The sequence below is a fragment of the Amphiura filiformis genome, chromosome 10, assembly GCF_039555335.1.
Source record: "Amphiura filiformis chromosome 10, Afil_fr2py, whole genome shotgun sequence".
Lineage (NCBI taxonomy): Eukaryota > Metazoa > Echinodermata > Ophiuroidea > Amphilepidida > Amphiuridae > Amphiura > Amphiura filiformis.
Window position 1 is genome coordinate 39,762,368 of NC_092637.1, and position 17,961 is coordinate 39,780,328.

Here is a 17,961-nt window from a genome sequence, read left to right on the forward strand (position 1 = left end):
AGAAAAACTCACTTTTTTGGTCAGATGGAATCACCGACGTTTCGGCCAAAACCTTTGGCCTTCAGCTGGGTGGATGATTTAGGGTCATCCGAGGTCAATCGATGAGGAAGTTGCTTGATGACCCGATCCCAACCATGTGACAGATTCACTCTAACGCCCCCGCTCCTGTTGAGTGACGGTTGTTCGGCTCGTACCCACACTGCTTCTTCTCAAGAGAAACGTCGGTGATTCCATCTGACCAAAAAGTGAGTTTTTCTGGTTGACCAGATTTAATTATCCACTAATTGATCAAATCCCAGATGACTGAAAGTATACACAGTGTTTTCCAAAGTAACAATGATCAAGTGCTTACAGCTTTACATGTAATTTGTGATGCCATGCAACATTAATGTTGACGTTTTAATTTTGCATTAGAATTTCTTGGGAATATTCCAAAAACATTAATAATAATCAGTGATAATATGTGTGAGAAATTCTGAAGTTCTTTATGCAATAATTTTTATGCAACATTTATATCAACATTAACGAAAAAAGATATTTACAAGTACCGAGCATCATCTTACATGCAAACTTTCATTTTCAATATCGTGCAGATTTTCAAATTTGAACACAACCTAAAATGTTTTGCAAGAAATAGATTGTTTAAAAAGAACGAACAAAATATGAAGCCCATTGACAGTTAACCACTAGTGCGCATTGTGTTGAATGATCTTTCTTTCAAACTTGGAATGAAGTAAATTGACGCATGCGTTATGTAATCTCTCATTTCTTCGCAATCAGTCAACCGATTACAGTAAAATTAGCATATAAGATGTTGAATAAAATGGGCTATACGCTGAATTTGTGATTATTGGATTCTAATGTCTATTTTTGGACTTACGTCCAAATTCATTCGCCCGGTAATTTTTTATGGGACACCCTGTATATAAATTAGCTTCGTGTACTTGAACTGGGGTTTAACTTCATCAATACTGCTGTTTTCTTTGTTTTTGCCTAATTTTTCAGTTCAAAAATACCAAATGATAACTTGAATGACTTATCCTTCACTTTTAAGCAATTTATAAACAATTTTAATTTTTTACAGTTTCGCTGGGATCACCGAAAGAGACTTTAAGTGAATCGTGTCAACCTTCCATGTATGCATATACAGAAACTTAAGAGAAGAAACTTAATTGTTTGGCATCTTAACGCCACAAATAAACATAACTAAGCAACTGGTGTGGTTGAGGAATAATTCAGCTACATACTTTTTGAATTTCGACAAATGACCACACCGTTCTTTAAATATAAGAATTTTACGAAACTCCCTCATTTTCAAGCCTTTCCACGGATTCAAATATCAATCAATGATGTATATTCGGAGTGCTAATCACTGCCCGTCATCAACGAATGAGGCGTCTGTTGTCATTGACAGATATATGACTCCGTCGAACGGATTGAAAATGAGGTAGTTTCGTAAAATTCTTTTATTTCAAAAACGGTGCGGTCAATTGTTAAAATTCAAAAAGAATGTGATAGCTGATATATCCCTCAATCACATCGGTTATTTATTTATGTTTGGTTTATGCGTTAAAATACCCAAACAATTCAGTTCCAGACGATACAGTTCTTTCAGGGACACCCTGTATACATGTATGCATGATGAAGCATGCAAGCATAAAGGTAACAATGGTATAATTTTGCCAAATTTAGTTGAGTTCGTTGGAAATAGTACTTGCCAGCTCCCAAACAAACTTACACAAAACCTATTTAAGTCTTATTGAACTTGAGAGGTCGAGCGCAGAATAAGAACAATTCAATGGTATGACCTTTGCAATATTTTGTTTGGGTGCAAACTTAGCTTTCTGGTACGATTAATTGTCATACGTCTAAAGGTCGTATCTACATAAGTTGCCTTCATTATATTTAGCACATTGTCTTAGTATTGGTTTATAGACGGAAATATTTTGTAGCTCAATGTCCACTCCAATGGACGGTGTACTAACATGGAATCATGGCTGATCAACCCAGCATGCCCAGTTAAATATTACAATGCACCTGGGCAAAAGTCGGACTATTCCTGAGCCAATCAGTGGCATAGCCATAGGGGCGAGTTGTCCATCCCCTAGCCCTGTCAGGTTGCGCCACCGTGATCTTATAAAGATGTTTGCACAAGTTGCACATTCGTCATATCTTATCAAATTCCCCCAGGTTGTCTTGCCTCCCTCCCCCTCTAGAGAATCTGGAAAATCTTGACTATGCCACTGAAGCCAAAAATTGACCAATTCACTGTCTACCGCAGTGTTTTGAACCCGCTATCAAGCTCTTACACAAAATGCAAATACCGCCATAATCATGAGCTTTTCTAGATATAAAGCTAATTTTAACATTTCCCTAAAATAAAATGAGCCGAATAGTGCATGTCATTAAAAAGTGTTAAATTGAGAAGTTTGATTACAGTTCAAAGTAATATAAGATGCCAGCCATGTCACTGTGTGCATGTGAAGCGTTCATTTCCAAAAGGTGCAAAATGCAATAGCTGCTTCGTGTGGTATTCTGTTTAATTAGTCACAGTCATATTATGACAAACGAAAATGAATGGTTACAGATAATAAACACCATACACTTAACATGACAATTCAACTTTTTAAAGTAGTCGATTTAATATAACCACTTTCTGAAACAAACTATTTTCTATTTATTGTTACCATACAAAAATAAAATATAAGCACAAAGTTCATATTATTGTACTCGTCTGTTGTGTAACAACTTATTGTGACGTAATGTCTATTTTCGTATGTATTGAACCGAAGGGAATGTTTGACAAGTTTAAGTTAAGGAACTTGTTATCGTGAAAATATAGTTACCATGTTACAGAGCTATATTCGCAATATCGTTTTGTTCCTAACTATGCTAGCAGTAGAAACCTAAGGTAGAACTGGTGCAATTATTATTACCTGAACAAGTAAAAAGGTAAGATTATTTTGTTGTTGATTACTTGAATACCCGTACCCAGGACTTGTGTCGATTCATAATACTAAGTATCCTTCATTGCAAAATCTACATGTGAATATGGGTAGTCGCAACCATGTGGGGTAGTTGAGTTGGCTGAAACATTGGGCACGCGGTTTAGAGATAATGAAGCATTATGGTAAAATTATGTTGTGACATGTGACACAATTCTGTCATGGGGTTCACCTTGGTCTGGGCCGGACATTAAAAGTAATGGAATTTGTAGAGCGCAGACGTTATCACTTCCATGTCAGTAAGGCTGCGTTCACATAGAAGTATACTATTCGGGTATACGGTGCACGTTTTGCAGGTTCACGCGTATAGCTTAAATTGAGCAAGGCAATTTCATAGTACCGGGTCACATAAGGCTACGATCGCATAGAAGTATACTATTCGGGTATACGATGCACGTTTTGCAGCTGGACGCGTATAGCTTAAATCGAGCAAGGTAATTTCATAGTACCGGGTCACATAAGAGCTATTCGAAAAGGCCGTATACCTGCGTTTAGTATAGTATAGTGAGAATCGCGCGTGTTCGATTTTTAGTGCAGCGTATACCGTCCAAATTTTAAAAACCTAAACCATATGTGGGTAAATTCATTTTTTTAATAGATGCACTATCTAATTCTGCACATTATGACACCTCATTGAATGCAATGTGACCTCAAGAAGTAAAGTTACAAGCATTTGATAAGACGAAGAAAATGGGTAAACTGACATACTCGCTGTTCGCTATACGAAATACGCTCATTCGATCAGGCTGAGTTCACATAGTATACTCCTATATGAACTCAGCCTAAAAGAATAGTCAACAATTACCTTTATTCGACCATAATGTTTTAATGAGAATTGTTTTATTATTGATATTAAAATCAATATATGCCCCTCGGGTCATCATCAGCTACCATTATACCCAGAAAATTATGCATGACGTATTACATTGTTGCTGAAACAGATAATAGCAGTTCTGGAAGAAATTTGACAGTAACAAACTTTGGATGCCGAATACCTGTTGATGCCAAAAACATTTTGACAAAACTTTATCGATAAAAATCGATCGCAAGGCGAGTTGAAGATTGAACACCTTCTATATACAATTTTATTAATGATAACAGAAAACCTTATGATACTGCTACTTGGTTGGTATTTAATGTGCTTTCGAATTCTTTTTGACGTCACCAAAATTTCGACTATCGCTGGCAATGCCGTGTGAACAGGGCTTTATTATTATTTGATATAACTAGTCTCTGTTTTTCCCGTCCACTTTCATTGTTACTTGACTTCTCCATATGCCTTTGTAAATTTGTGTGTTATATAGGTACATGTAGAACTACGAGTTCTGAGTATCAGCATGATGGCAAGCTCGTATGCTGCTGTAATCTTGTTGATATTTTCATTATTATACATCGTGGAAATTGACTCGCAAACGGGGCAAGGTAGGTATACTTGTATATTTCAAGTTTCTAAAAAGCATTGTAAATGGCTGTTTTGTTGGGGTTTTTTTTCCTTTTTCTTTGTTTTAACACGAATGCATCCAAATGTTGCTGAATAAACCACTGATGTTTGCCAAACGTGAAATTTACGTGTAATTCATGAATTTATGATTTTTTGGCCAATAGCATGATTTTTTTAAATCTTTCCCAAAAATGTTATTTTTGGTAAAGAAATGTGTTTTTTGGTGAAAATGTGATCTTTTTGTTTAAAATGTGATTTTTGGTTAAACAATTGATTTTCGTTCGGATCGTCCGGATGCACAAATCACTGAATGGACCTTTACCTTTAAGATATTTGAAATTTGCGGATATTACTCAAAAAGCTACTGACCAGCATCTATATGTTATGCCGCAGTATTTAATGACTTGATTGAGTTGATCGACATACTGAAATCGGAGACTCATCTTCTCTGCTGAAAATTAATAAAATTGAATTACGCCTACTTACTATAAAATCTATTTTCGCAAATGAATGAAAAACGAACATTTTCAATTTCTCATGAATGTAACAACAAACACCTCAATAGTATTGGGAATTATTTGATAAAACAATTTGTGCAATTTTATTTTACAATTTGTAAAACAGTTTGTATATGTTTTTTAAGCATCCTGAACTTTTGTTTCCTTCTTTCCTCCAATTAAAGGTCCTACCACTATGATGCCTACAACAGAATCACCCAGCACAAGGAAACTACCGAGTACACATAGGGCAACAACAACTGAATCAGGTATATCGTTTTAATTCTTCCATCCTATATTACAATGCTCAATAGTATCTCATTTTTTAAGTATTTTGAACTTTTAATTTATTTTAGTTTCCTTCTTCCTCTAATTATAAGGTGCTACCACTATGATACCTACAACAGAATCACCCAGCACAAGGAGACTGCCGAGTACACGTAGGGCAACAACAACTGAATCAGGTACATCGTTTCAATCCTTCCACCATTATTACAATGCTCAATAGTATCTCATTGAACGTGATAAATTTATCCAATAATACCCCCCCCCCCCAAACGCTGTTGTTTCACAAACCTAATCTGACTATCTGTAATTTCTTCTATTCTTCCTTTTATTTAAAGGCCCATTCAGTGATCCCAGCGCAAGTTTAATACAATTGTTTATAAATTGCCTAAAATTGAAGAAAAGGTCATTCAAATTGTCATGCGGTATTTTGTTAATTAACAATTTGGCAAAAAAAAACGAAGAAAATAGTAGTATTGATGACGTTGAAGCCCCATTCAAATACATGTAGCTGATTTATACTGTCAGTATATAAATTACATACTCATAAAATGCCTTATTTTGTCTTAAATACACGGCTTTCGGCGGAACTACTAGAAAGCTATGTTAGTACATCTATGACAATAACAAAGGTACCCAAATCTGAATTTAGATGATTTTTACGATCGTCCGGATGCACAAATCACTGAATGAACCTTTACCTTTAAGACATTTGCGATTTTTGGAATTACTCAAAAAGCTACTGACCAGCACGGTATTTGTGCAATTTTATTTTACAAATTGTAAAACAGTTTGTATAATATGGTTGTTTAAGCATCTTGAAATTTAAATTTATTTTTGTTTGCTTCTTTCCACCAATTACGTATAAGGTCCTACCACTATGCTACCTACAACAGAATCACCCAGCACAAGGAGACTACCGAGTACACCTAGGGCAACAACAACTGAATCAGGTACATCGTTTCCATTCTTCCATCCTATATTACAATGCTCAATAGTATCTCATTGAACGTGATAAATTTGTCCAATAATACCCAAAAATAAGCCAAATTTTCAAAATGCGCCGATTCGATCGAAATAAGTCTGAAATTACTCCTCTCGGCAAAATTTGGGGAAAAAACCAATTTGTGCCATTTTATTTCACAATTTGTAAAACAGTTTGTATAATATGGTTCTTTAAGCATCTTGAACTTTTTATTTTTTTATTTTTTTATTTCCACCAATTATAAGGTCCTACCACTATGATGCCTACAACAGAATCACCCAGCACAGAGAAACTACCGAGTACACCTAGGGCAACAACTGAATCAGGTACATCGTACATCTCATTTCTTTAAGGGATGGGGTATGAACGTTTGGACAGTATTGTGGGACATTAGAGCACATCAGGCATATCGCATTGCATTCTGAACACGAAGAATGGCCTTCTGATATCAAATAATTTTGATTTTTTGAAATTCGCAATGTAATACACATTTTATGGCAAATCATTAAAATTGATATTTTGATATTTAACAGTACTCGAAGTTAACTTTATAAATCTGATGATTTCTACCTAAAGTGTATGTAGGTGGGATGAAAAGCCGACGATCAATTGAAAATTTTGACCTTTCATATTGAAGATATGGATTTTTTTCCCAAAAAGACCTAATTTTTTTTTTTGGTCTTTTGGGAAAAAAATCCATATCTTCAATATGAAAGGTCAAAATTTTCAATTGATCATCGGCTTTTCCTCCCAGCTACATACACTTTAAGACTATATCATTGAATTTATAAAATTTACTTCGAGGAATGTTACATCTCCAAAATGTGAAAAATATCAAATTTTAATAATTTGTCATAAAATTTGTATTATATCGTGAATTTCATAAAATGAAAATTATTTGATATCAGAAAGACATTCTTTGTATTCAGAATGCAATTCGATAGGTCTGATGTGCTCTCATGTCCCACAAAAAATGCTGTCGAAACGCTCAAAACACTCATTCCAGATCCCTTAAGCATCTTGAACTTTTAATTTATTTTTGTTTCCTTCTGTCCTCCCATTATTAGGTCCTACCACTATGATGCCTACAACAGAATCACCCAGCACAAGGAGACTACCGAGTACACCTAGAGCAACAACAACTGAATCAGGTACAGCGATATCGTTTTAATTCTTCCATCCTATATTACAATGCGCAATAGTATCTCATTTCTTTAAGCATCTTGAACTTTTAATTTATTTTTGTTTGCTTCTTTTCTCCAATAATAAGGTGCTACCACTATGATGCCTACAACAGAATCACCCAGCACAAGGAAACTACCGAGTACACCTAGGGCAACAACAACTGAATCAGGTACATCGTTTCAATCCTTCCATCCTATATTACAATGCGCAATACTATCTCATTTCTTTAAGCATCTTGAACTTTTAATTTATTTTTGTTTCCTTCTTTCCTCCAATTATATGGTGCTACCACTATGATGCCTACAACATTTTTTAGGAATGTCAAAATAAATAAATAAATAAATAAATAAAATCAATAGTACAGGGCGCTATTTGGTGATTTTTGAGTTAGCATCTAGTTTTCCTACATTAGTGGAACCAACGTGTTTTGGCATCCTTACACCTCAAAGGATAAAGCTAGAATCAATTCCATTAATTTTTATGCCCCCTATGCTTCCCACAAGTGGTTGAAGGTCATAATGCGGGCCAAAAGTCTGTTCTATCATGCTTTCATATACTCCTAGATGGTGAGAACCAATAAGAGCAAACGTTAGTAAATTACTAGCCGTGCATAAATGTTGTACAATTGCACGGGCGCGCACTCCGCGTAGTACGCACAGTGCTTTTCATTTTGGACGCGCGTCTAATGCACTCCCCCTTCGGGGCTCGTGCATTAGACGCATCAACATCTTAGTACGTGTGCATTATTTTGTAGGTTGTGATTTCACTCTCAACAAGTGAAACGCATTTATTAACCTATAAGAAATACATCTTAAATTGTTCCTCTCATTGCTATAAATATTTAAAAAATCAATTGTCATACTGCACTAAGGTGCTTAGTTAAGGATTTATAGAGTAAATAAGGTCAAATGTCTAATATCTCATGCACAGAAGCCAAATTTTCAAAATGCACCGATTTGATCGAAATATGTTTAAATTAAATTAATCCCCTCGGCATGTTTTTTAATTTGTTCAATTTTATTTTACAATTTGTAATGCAGTTTGAATAATATGGTTTTTTAAGCATCTTGAACTTTTAATTTATTATTGTTTGCTTCAATCCTTCCATCATATATTACAATGCTCAATAGTATCTTACTAGACGTGATCAATTTGTCCAATAATACCTCAAAACGTTGTTGTTTCAGAAACCTCATCTGACTATCTGTTATCTTTCATTTAAGGGTATACGATGTATTGTTGGTCGAAGTAGCCAAAAAAATTGATTTTCATTATCAATAGTACATTGGTTGATTTTTGAGTTAGCATCTAGTTTTCCTACATTAGTGGGACCAATGTGTTTTGGCATCCTTACACCTCAAAGGATAAAGCTAGAATCAATTCCATTTATTTTTATGCCCCTATACTTCCCACAAGTGTTCGAAGGTCATAAGGGGGGGGGGCTAAAAGTTCTATCATGTTATAATACACCTTAACGTGTTCCTCTCATTGCTAGAAATTAAAAAATCAATTGTCATACTGCACTAGGGTGGTTAGTTAAAGAGTTATAGAGTAAATAAGGTCAAATGTCTAATATCTCATGCACAGAAGCCAAATTTTCAAAATGCACCGATTCGATTGGAATATGTCTTAATTAAATTACTCCTCTCGGCAATTTTTTTTAATTTGTGAAATTTTATTTTACAATTTGTAAAACAGTTTGAATAATATGGTTTTTTAAGCATCTTGAACTTTTAATTTATTTTTATATGCTTCTTTTCTCCAATTATAAGGTCCGACCACTATGATGCCTACAACAGAATCACCCAGTACAAGGAAACTACCGAGTACACCTCGGGCAACAACAACTGAATCAGGTACATCGTTTCAATCCTTTCATCTATATTACAATGCTCAATAGTATCACATTTTTTAAGCACCTTGAACTTTTAATCAATAGTATCTCATTTTTTGAAGCATCTTGAACTTTTAATTTATTTTTGTTTCCTTCTTTCCTCCAATTATCCAAGTATCAGAGTGGTAGGAACTTATAATTGGAGGAAAGAAGCAAACAAAAATAATATCCATCCAGCCATTTACACCATGTGATGTCATCCGAGGTATTTCAACATCCCTAGCAACAACGCTGTTGAAAGCGCTCGGGTGAAATCGGTGGCACCAGAAAATAGTGATCGTAGTTAAATCTAAAATTGCTTCCTTTCAACTATCTTTTATACACTTTGCATATCAATAATACTAGTTAAAAACACATAACCGTGTTTTGTACCCCATTATATTTAATTAGGTCCACCGGTTCTAACGACAGAACCGTCCAGTACGACCGAATCAGTCACTACAATAGGTCAAGGTAAATTACCATGCTTCGAGGTAAATTTCATATTATATTCGCATCTTACGTGTTGCAGCAGGACATTTGGGCACCACCGATTTATTCAGATGATAAATGGACATATATAATTTGGGGCAGATGGGTGGGTTCTTTGCTTTTCCAGAATCTTTCGAAAGAATCATTTGCTCCATGCCTAACACATTTACACTTTACAATTTGCGCTTCCAAGCTGGTGTCATATGCTCCTTTTTAATCGCTGATCTGGAAATGGCCGCTTTGGATTTATGTTCTTCTCCAGATTCGGCAATGTAAAGGGAGTCACATTCTTTACGATAGACGTTATACATAACCCCAGATTGATTTTCTTGTTCAGTTTTGTTTCTTGGGAAGTCAAGTGACGTGCTAATCCCTCGGAATTGAATGCCCACCGAAGATCTTGACCCTACATTTTACCCCCCCAAAAAAAATCCCATCTTCTGGGATGACATGTGATGTCATCCGAGGTATCTCAACATCACTAGCAACAACACATCTTTATGTACAATAACATCCGGCGAAGACGCCGGTTGCGCTGTTGAAAGCAATCGGGTGAATGGCGCCAAAAAATAGTAAGCGTAAAATTTAATATTGCTTCCTTTTACTTTAAATACAATGCATATCAACTACTTTATGTTTAATAGGTCCACCGGTTGTAACGACAGAACCGTCCACTACGACCGAATCACTAACTACAACAGGACAAGGTAAATTACCATGTTTCGAGTTAAATTTCCTACTAACTATATTATCATCTTACGTGTTGCAGCAGGACATTTGGGCACCGCCGATTCATTCAGACGATAAATGGTGCGGACGGGCGGGTTCTCTGCTAGGTTACGGTTCGCTATCTCTAAGGTTCGCTATCTCTAAGGTTCGCTATCTCTAAGGTTCGTTATCACTAATTACGAAAAAGGTCCGCTATACCTAAGGTTCGATATCACTAATTTTGAAAAAGGTTCGGTATTTCTAAGGTTCGATATCACTAATTTTAAATAAGGTTCGCTATCTCTAATTTTAAATAAGGTCCGCTATCACTAATTTATTGAAGGTTCGCTATCTCTAAGGTTCGCTATCACTAATTTAAAATAAGGTCCGCTATCTCTAATTTTAACAATCCCGGTATCCCTAAGGTTCGCTATCTCTAATTTTAAATAAGGTCCGCTATCTCTAAGGTTCGCTATCTCTAAGGTTCGCTATCTCTAAGGTTCGCTATCACTAATTTCAAATAAGGTTCGCTATCTCTAATTTTAAATAAGGTTCGCTATCTCTAATTTTAAATAAGGTTCGCTATCTCTAATTTCAGATAAGGTTCGCTATAGCGGTCCTTATTTAAAATTAGAGATAGCGGACCTTATTTGAAATTAGAGATAGCGGACCTTATTCAAAATTAGAGATAGTGGACCTTATTTAAGATTAGTGATAACGAACCTTAGGTATAGCGAACCTTAATCGAAATTAGTGATAACGAACCTTAGAGATAGCGAACCTTAATTAATTAGGGATAGCGAACCTTAAACAAAATTAGTGATAGCGAACCTTAGGTATAGCGGACCTTTATTGGAATTAGTGATAACGAACCTTAGAGATAGCGAACCTTCAATAAATTAGTGATAGCGGACCTTATTCAAAATTAGTGATAGCGAACCTTATTTTAAATTAGTGATAGCGAACCCTATTTAAAATTAGTGATATCGAACCTTAGAACTAGCGAACCTTATTCTAAATTAGTGATATCGAACCTTAGAAGTAGCGGACCTTTTTTTAGGTATAGCGAACCTTTTTCTCAATTAGAGATAGCGGGATTCTGATCTCCATAGACTTTACACGTTAGTGATAGCGAACCTTAGAGATAGCGAACCTTAGAGATAGCGGACCTTAGAGATAGCGGGATGTCACCCTCTGCTATTCAGTATACGGTTATCACACAGATATGCTGAATATATGACCCGGGGTAACGTCACCCTTTGTATAATAAAAAGGGCTACGGATCGTGTGTGTTCTTATTTGTCATTAGTCATGACTTAGTAACATCGCTCCCGTATTCCATTTAATAAAAAGGGGTACGGTTAGGTAAGGTTATCCGCTATGTGTCATTATGTGGCAATCACGATAATATGATGAACGTTCTGTCGCCCTCTGTAGTTCGTATAATACAAAGGGGTGCGGATTTGGTTCACCACTATTCGTCATTATGCGGTTATCAGAACAGTATTATGAATGGATATAACTCAGTAACGTCGGCCTGATTATTTTTCTCTTGTTTAGCTCTTCCTTCTTTTATTTCACTCATTAGCCTTCGCAATCTCTTCTTTAATCATTTAGGCTATTCCATTTAAAATCCACACTACCCCTGTGGAAGATTTAGCTAAAGTCTGTCACATCAGAGGGAGTATCAACTTTGAATAGAATACACAATTGGGTAACTTCAATTTGATATACTTACTCCAGCTGTGGAAGGTATAGGTAAAGCCATAATACAGGGGGAGTATGGGTTTCAAAATGATTTAACTCTGACCAATTACATTTGAAAAACATACTCCCCCTGTTGAAGATATTTCCAAAATCTTCCACAGGGGAAGCGTGGATTTCAACTGGAATAGCGCAATAGTATACAAATATTAACTGGCTATAGTATTAGTGTGATTGTCGAAATATAATCCGGCGAGTGGAATGGAAAAATACATCTTTCACCGAGTGATTATATTTCGACCATTACGCGAATTTAAGACAGTTAATAATTGTAACCCTCGGCACAACTGAGCCCGGATGTCGCCAGTGCCACTATTGAGATATGCTCCATCGAACTTAACAATAAACAATAGGAAACAAAGGATTTATTGACTGTTTTATTGATTTTTCACTACTTAAATGTCAAGTACTATAGACATGATATACATCATTTTAAAGCTAATTTCAAGCAGAATATTTTGGTTGAATATCTCAAAAATGATGATTGGCGACTTCAGGGCTCAGTTGTGCCGAGGGGTCACATATTTGTTTTATATCACTCATGCATAAATTCTGTTACTAAAATACTATTTAAGGTAGGAAATAAATTTTTTCATCAACATAACACCATGTTTTGCCGTGATATACTTCACATTTTGGGGTCCACCCCATAATTAAATCGGCGAGTCCAAGAGTCAGCGCACGGTTTGGCGCAGGCGCACTACGGCAGAGCACTATGGTGGTAAAGACTATCACACGGAGAGGGTGATGGTAAAAATGATAAACGGTAATCAACCAATGAACTGTCTAGAATTTATGTATGAGTGATATAATAGTTCCTAACACATAATACCTAGCTCCTAATTACTACTTTCTTCTGTCTTCTTCTTGTATTTCCTTTAGTTTATTTGTCTTGTTCATTTTATTGTCAATCATTTGCTTTTCTCCTTTTTCATTTCCTTTGGAATATACTATATTTTGTCCATTTCATTTTTAATTGTATCATTTATATTTTCACACTTGAAGCAACTACAAGAAATGAGGTAACACAACCTGTATCCACTACTCGTGTCAGTTCTGCTAGAGTAACAACACCACACATAGTGACAGAGACAGTGACTGAAATAGAGACTGAAACAGTGACTGAAGACTTGACTGAAGAATTGACAACATCTTCATCAACAACGCAAGGTACGTTCATACTTGGTAGTACGTGCTGTTCAGTGGCTGAACCAGTGGGGGTGGGGGTGGTGGTAGGAAGAATACTTGTTATTTTACATTATCATTACTTTTTACACCTTTTGACTGTGATTCTACATGGGTCTCTATTATCTTGTGCAGCATTTGGGCCTATGTTCTTCAATTTAATTAACAAAATACACATTTTAATTATAGTTGGGAAATAGGTTTAATATAATTGCCAAATTATTTTGTTATGTAATTTTTTTGTTCATTACATTTTACACCTATATACATTGGTCTTTATTACTTTGTGCAACATTGGGGCCTATGTTATAAGAATGATAAGAATGGGCAAAATAAACATTTTAACATGGAAACAGGTCCATATAATTTAGGGTTGTCCATATATTAAATTCAATGTTTTATGAATATAATTCTACCACGCAGAGGGGGTCACGTAGCAGAATTTCACACCAACTGACTTAGCTAGATTTCGAAGCTCTGCTCTTCAAATGTAAATTTCAAAGTTTATACACTTTATATATTTAATATGATACTAATTTTTTGTTATAACCAACTGGTACACGAAATATACTAGCTTATTACCTATACAGAAAGGTGATTATCAGCCTTCACTCAGCAATTTGACATGCCCGGCATATGCAACCATTCTCCGTCTGGATAACATGACTGTCGCCCTCAATACGTCTGGGCACAAATTTAAATAACAATACGCTATTTACATATCAATGCGGCCTCATGCTAATTAAAGCTGCCCCATCCAGGAGTTCATCTATGGAACAGACCTTCCAGAATAGGTAGTCGTTACTCTGAGTTTCATGCCTAACAGGCAATCGTCAGATGACACGATGAAATGCTTTGGGTGGACTACCATCTCTTGGGAATGTGAGTGAATATACATTCCATGGTTTCAACACAGCCAAAGTCTATTCAGAGTCAGTCTGCCTATCGGAGATAGTCAGAAAGTGCTCAACTGCAAAAACAGGGGCGTAATAACAACATTTTACTCATAGACTATCTTTTGAATAAAGTGCTCAATCCCAAAAGGGAGAGCGTATAAAAATTCAAAGAACAGACCTTCCAGAATAGGTAGTCGTTACTCTGAGTTTCATGCCTAACAGGCAATCGTCAGACCAGGGGGATGACACTCTATTCACGTGGTTTCTTTTCCAACGCTAAAAGATTACGAATTTTGGTGGTTTGTAAATGAAAAGTGTCCGCACTATCGATTGATTACGTAACTGTTATGAATAATTTATTAGTTTTTCAATGCAATCGCCTCGACCCATTAATACATAATCTGTATTTATCAAAGTACTTGGAATAGCAATCTGGTGAGTTCACTGAACTACGCCCAAATACTGATGGAGGTTTAATGGCGCTAATCCTCTCCATACACAGATGAACAAATACAATAGGAGAAGGTCAACACATATGACCTCCTATATGACATGTTATATGAGATGTACAACAACCTGAATATCATAAAGATCAGTGTTCGTTTGTGCATATGAACTGCATATTTACAATACTAAATATTACTCGTTATATATTATGTCAAATATTGGTATTATGACAACACGGTATATACATTGTATATAAAACGACTAATAGATCCTACTATCATGGCGTCAGGTCATTGGTTCATCATATCCCGTATGTTTCTTAAAATTCATTCATATTTGAGACAAATTTCTGTGCCCATTTTATAGGCGTACAGGTGGATCCGGTTTTTTGTCATTTTCATTTCTTTTTGATGAAAGAATTAAGGTTTTCCACTGCACGGAGGCCACTATGTGATACTAATTTAATGCTATTTGTAAATGAATGCGGATTCCCGGTTGTTGTTTTTCCACAGTGTGACAACTGTCCACCCATCCAGACAACATCATCACATAATAAAACGTCTGTTCACGTAGCGGTTTCGTTGTCCCACTGGCCTACTTACGTAGATTGCCTGGCGATCGGAGTGTTATCGTCAGAGCACCTCGGACTAACTAGGGGCCTACTTATACATGGGGTCATATCCATGGACACAAGTAACGATAATTGACAACACGATACGCGACTGTATTTAGGGAGGCTAACCACTAATAATTAATAATGCCGGGTAGGGCCTACTCCTGGGCGACTCGTGTGGGCAAGGACGCTTAGGACGGTGACCAAATGAGTCTCAAATTTCACCGGGAGGGGCACTCAAGTATGATAATGTAGGCCTATACGCCGTGTGGCCAACTTTTTAAACACCCCTAAAACGAGTTTTACCCTACCAGCAAATTTAGGATCAATAGGCCTAAGCTAACTTAATACACTAAAGGAAGTTTTGGATGAGAAAACGCACATTTTGATGAGAAACGGCCAAAATGGTGAGAATTTAAATAGTCATTCTTTTGGATGAGAAACTTCCTGGTGTGTGTGTCAATCATTATTGTCTTATTAAAATCCGGGACTTTGGTTGACCTGTGCTAGACTCCAGCACATGTTAATGACGCAAAGACAGTTGTGGTAACACCATGGTCGCAGACCTGCAAAAAAGCTCAAAAACAGATAGTAATGAAACCAGTTTTTATTTTCCTTGCTCTAGCGAGTTCACAGAGAAGGTGTTTCTAGTACAATGCAGCGTCGGACTCTAGCTGAGAGCGTAGCCTGAGTCCAAACGGACTCCAAGAAGGGCTCTCCATACACAAATGAACAAACACAAAGGAAAGTAGTCTCCTCCGTGACCAGCTTGATTTCGATGGAGCGAAACCAAATTGGCTGCAGAGGAGACGGGTAATTTTGCCATGCAAATGAGGTGAGTGCCCTCTCAAGAATAACTACTCTCTGGTCAGACGACACGATGAAATGCTTTGGGTGGACTACCATCTCTTAGGAATGTGAGTGAATATACATTCCATGGTGTCAACACAGCCAAAGTCTATTCAGAGTCAGTCTGTCTATCGGAGATAGTCAGAAAGTGCTCAACTGCAAAAACAGGGGCGTAATAACAACATTTTACTCATAGACTATCTTTTGAATAAAGTGCTCAATCCCAAAAGGGAGAGCGTATAAAAATTCAAAGAACAGACCTTCCAGAATAGGTAGTCGTTACCATGGAATAATTGGTAGGAAACGGCACTATCTCATTAGCATGAGCGGCACTGTTATTTAAATAGCGTATTGTTATTTAAATTTGGCCTCAGATGGTATAGATGGCGCTAGTCATGGCATGCAGACGGAGCCTGATCGAACCAGTGGAAGTGTACAGGCATGTTTAATTGATGCATAAATCACCGTTCTGTATATAGTATAAACTGGTATATTTTGTAAACGATTTCTTTATACAACAATGGGGGTGATATTAAATGTATTAAGTTTATAGAATGTGACATTTACGTGCCTTTTTATTGTCTGTACGTGCAGAGCTCCGCCGACTGAAGCAGCTTGAAGCTATAGATGGTGCCAGCGTGGCCGTCCCTGGCTGCATAGGGTAGAATTCAATTCCAATAATATTGAATTATATCAGATTAATTTCAAGCAAACACCATTGGTCTGCTTTTAAAAAGAAATGTTAATTCCCAAAGATATATAATCGAGTATAACAATGTCATTATAGTATGTCAAAACAGCCGTAGCGGCTTAAAATATTCAAGGACACTGGTTACGAAATTTCCACAACGGCGTTTGGTGATAGAAATATGAATAAGGGATGAAGTGGTCTTCATTTCTGATCGGTCAGATGTGGTGTAAAAGATTTTGACTTAAAATACTACTTGTATTTCATACCTTCTCGAATTTCCATCGCATTATTGACAGCAAGTCCTAATTTCGACATTGCCATTGTAAAAAGTCATTCCCTTCTCAAATTAGCAGACTTTCAATAAAAAACATATCTCTGGTGCCTAATGGAAATACCAGTCCGCCATTACGGGTGCAGAGGTCAGTGGTCTCAGACCGTATAGCGGGCGCACTTTCAAGCTTGGTACTCGCATTGAACAGACAAAGTTCGCATACTGAATGGCGGCTTTATTTGTCAACCGTAATTAACATGATCAAGGGGTCGAACATGAATATTCATAACCGATCAATAACTGGACTCATTTTCTACCAAGCAAACCAGCTGGATTTGTCATTGCTTTGCGTGTTTAATAGAACAACCGTGAGTTTAGTGTCACCCCCTTGTCGTTACTCTGAGTTTCATGCCTAGAGGGCAATCGTCAGACGACACGATGAAATGCTTTGGGTGGACTACCATCTCTTAGGAATGTGAGTGAATATACATTCCATGGTGTCAACACAGCCAAAGTCTATTCAGAGTCAGTCTGCCTATCGGAGATTGTCAGAAAGTGCTCAATCTTTTGAATAATGTGCTCAATCCCAAAAGGGAGAGCGTATAAAAATTCAAAGAACAGACCTTCCAGAATAGGTAGTCGTTACTCTGAGATATTTATTTATTTATTTATTTATTTATTTATTTATTTATTTATTTATTTATTTATTTATTTATTTATTTATTTATTTATTTACTTACTTACTTTAAAAATCTTTTTCGTTTTTTATTGTCG

The 17,961-nt window shown here is 36.3% G+C and overlaps 1 protein-coding gene across 1 annotated transcript in view; it reads left to right on the top strand.

Annotated features, from left to right (window-relative positions):
• The first annotated feature begins 2,796 nt into the window (after window positions 1-2,796).
• The window catches only part of LOC140161849 (scavenger receptor cysteine-rich domain superfamily protein-like), a 42,646-nt gene continuing 27,481 nt past the window's right edge, over window positions 2,797-17,961 (top strand). The window contains exons 1-12 of the mRNA XM_072185144.1: window positions 2,797-2,952; window positions 4,310-4,427; window positions 5,129-5,212; window positions 5,324-5,407; window positions 6,098-6,181; window positions 6,459-6,539; window positions 7,281-7,364; window positions 7,484-7,567; window positions 9,171-9,254; window positions 9,683-9,745; window positions 10,408-10,470; window positions 13,241-13,405. Of these exons, the coding sequence (XP_072041245.1) occupies window positions 4,343-4,427; window positions 5,129-5,212; window positions 5,324-5,407; window positions 6,098-6,181; window positions 6,459-6,539; window positions 7,281-7,364; window positions 7,484-7,567; window positions 9,171-9,254; window positions 9,683-9,745; window positions 10,408-10,470; window positions 13,241-13,405 (961 nt within the window). The 5' untranslated portion in view covers window positions 2,797-2,952; window positions 4,310-4,342. The remainder of the gene's footprint in view (window positions 2,953-4,309; window positions 4,428-5,128; window positions 5,213-5,323; window positions 5,408-6,097; window positions 6,182-6,458; window positions 6,540-7,280; window positions 7,365-7,483; window positions 7,568-9,170; window positions 9,255-9,682; window positions 9,746-10,407; window positions 10,471-13,240; window positions 13,406-17,961) is intronic.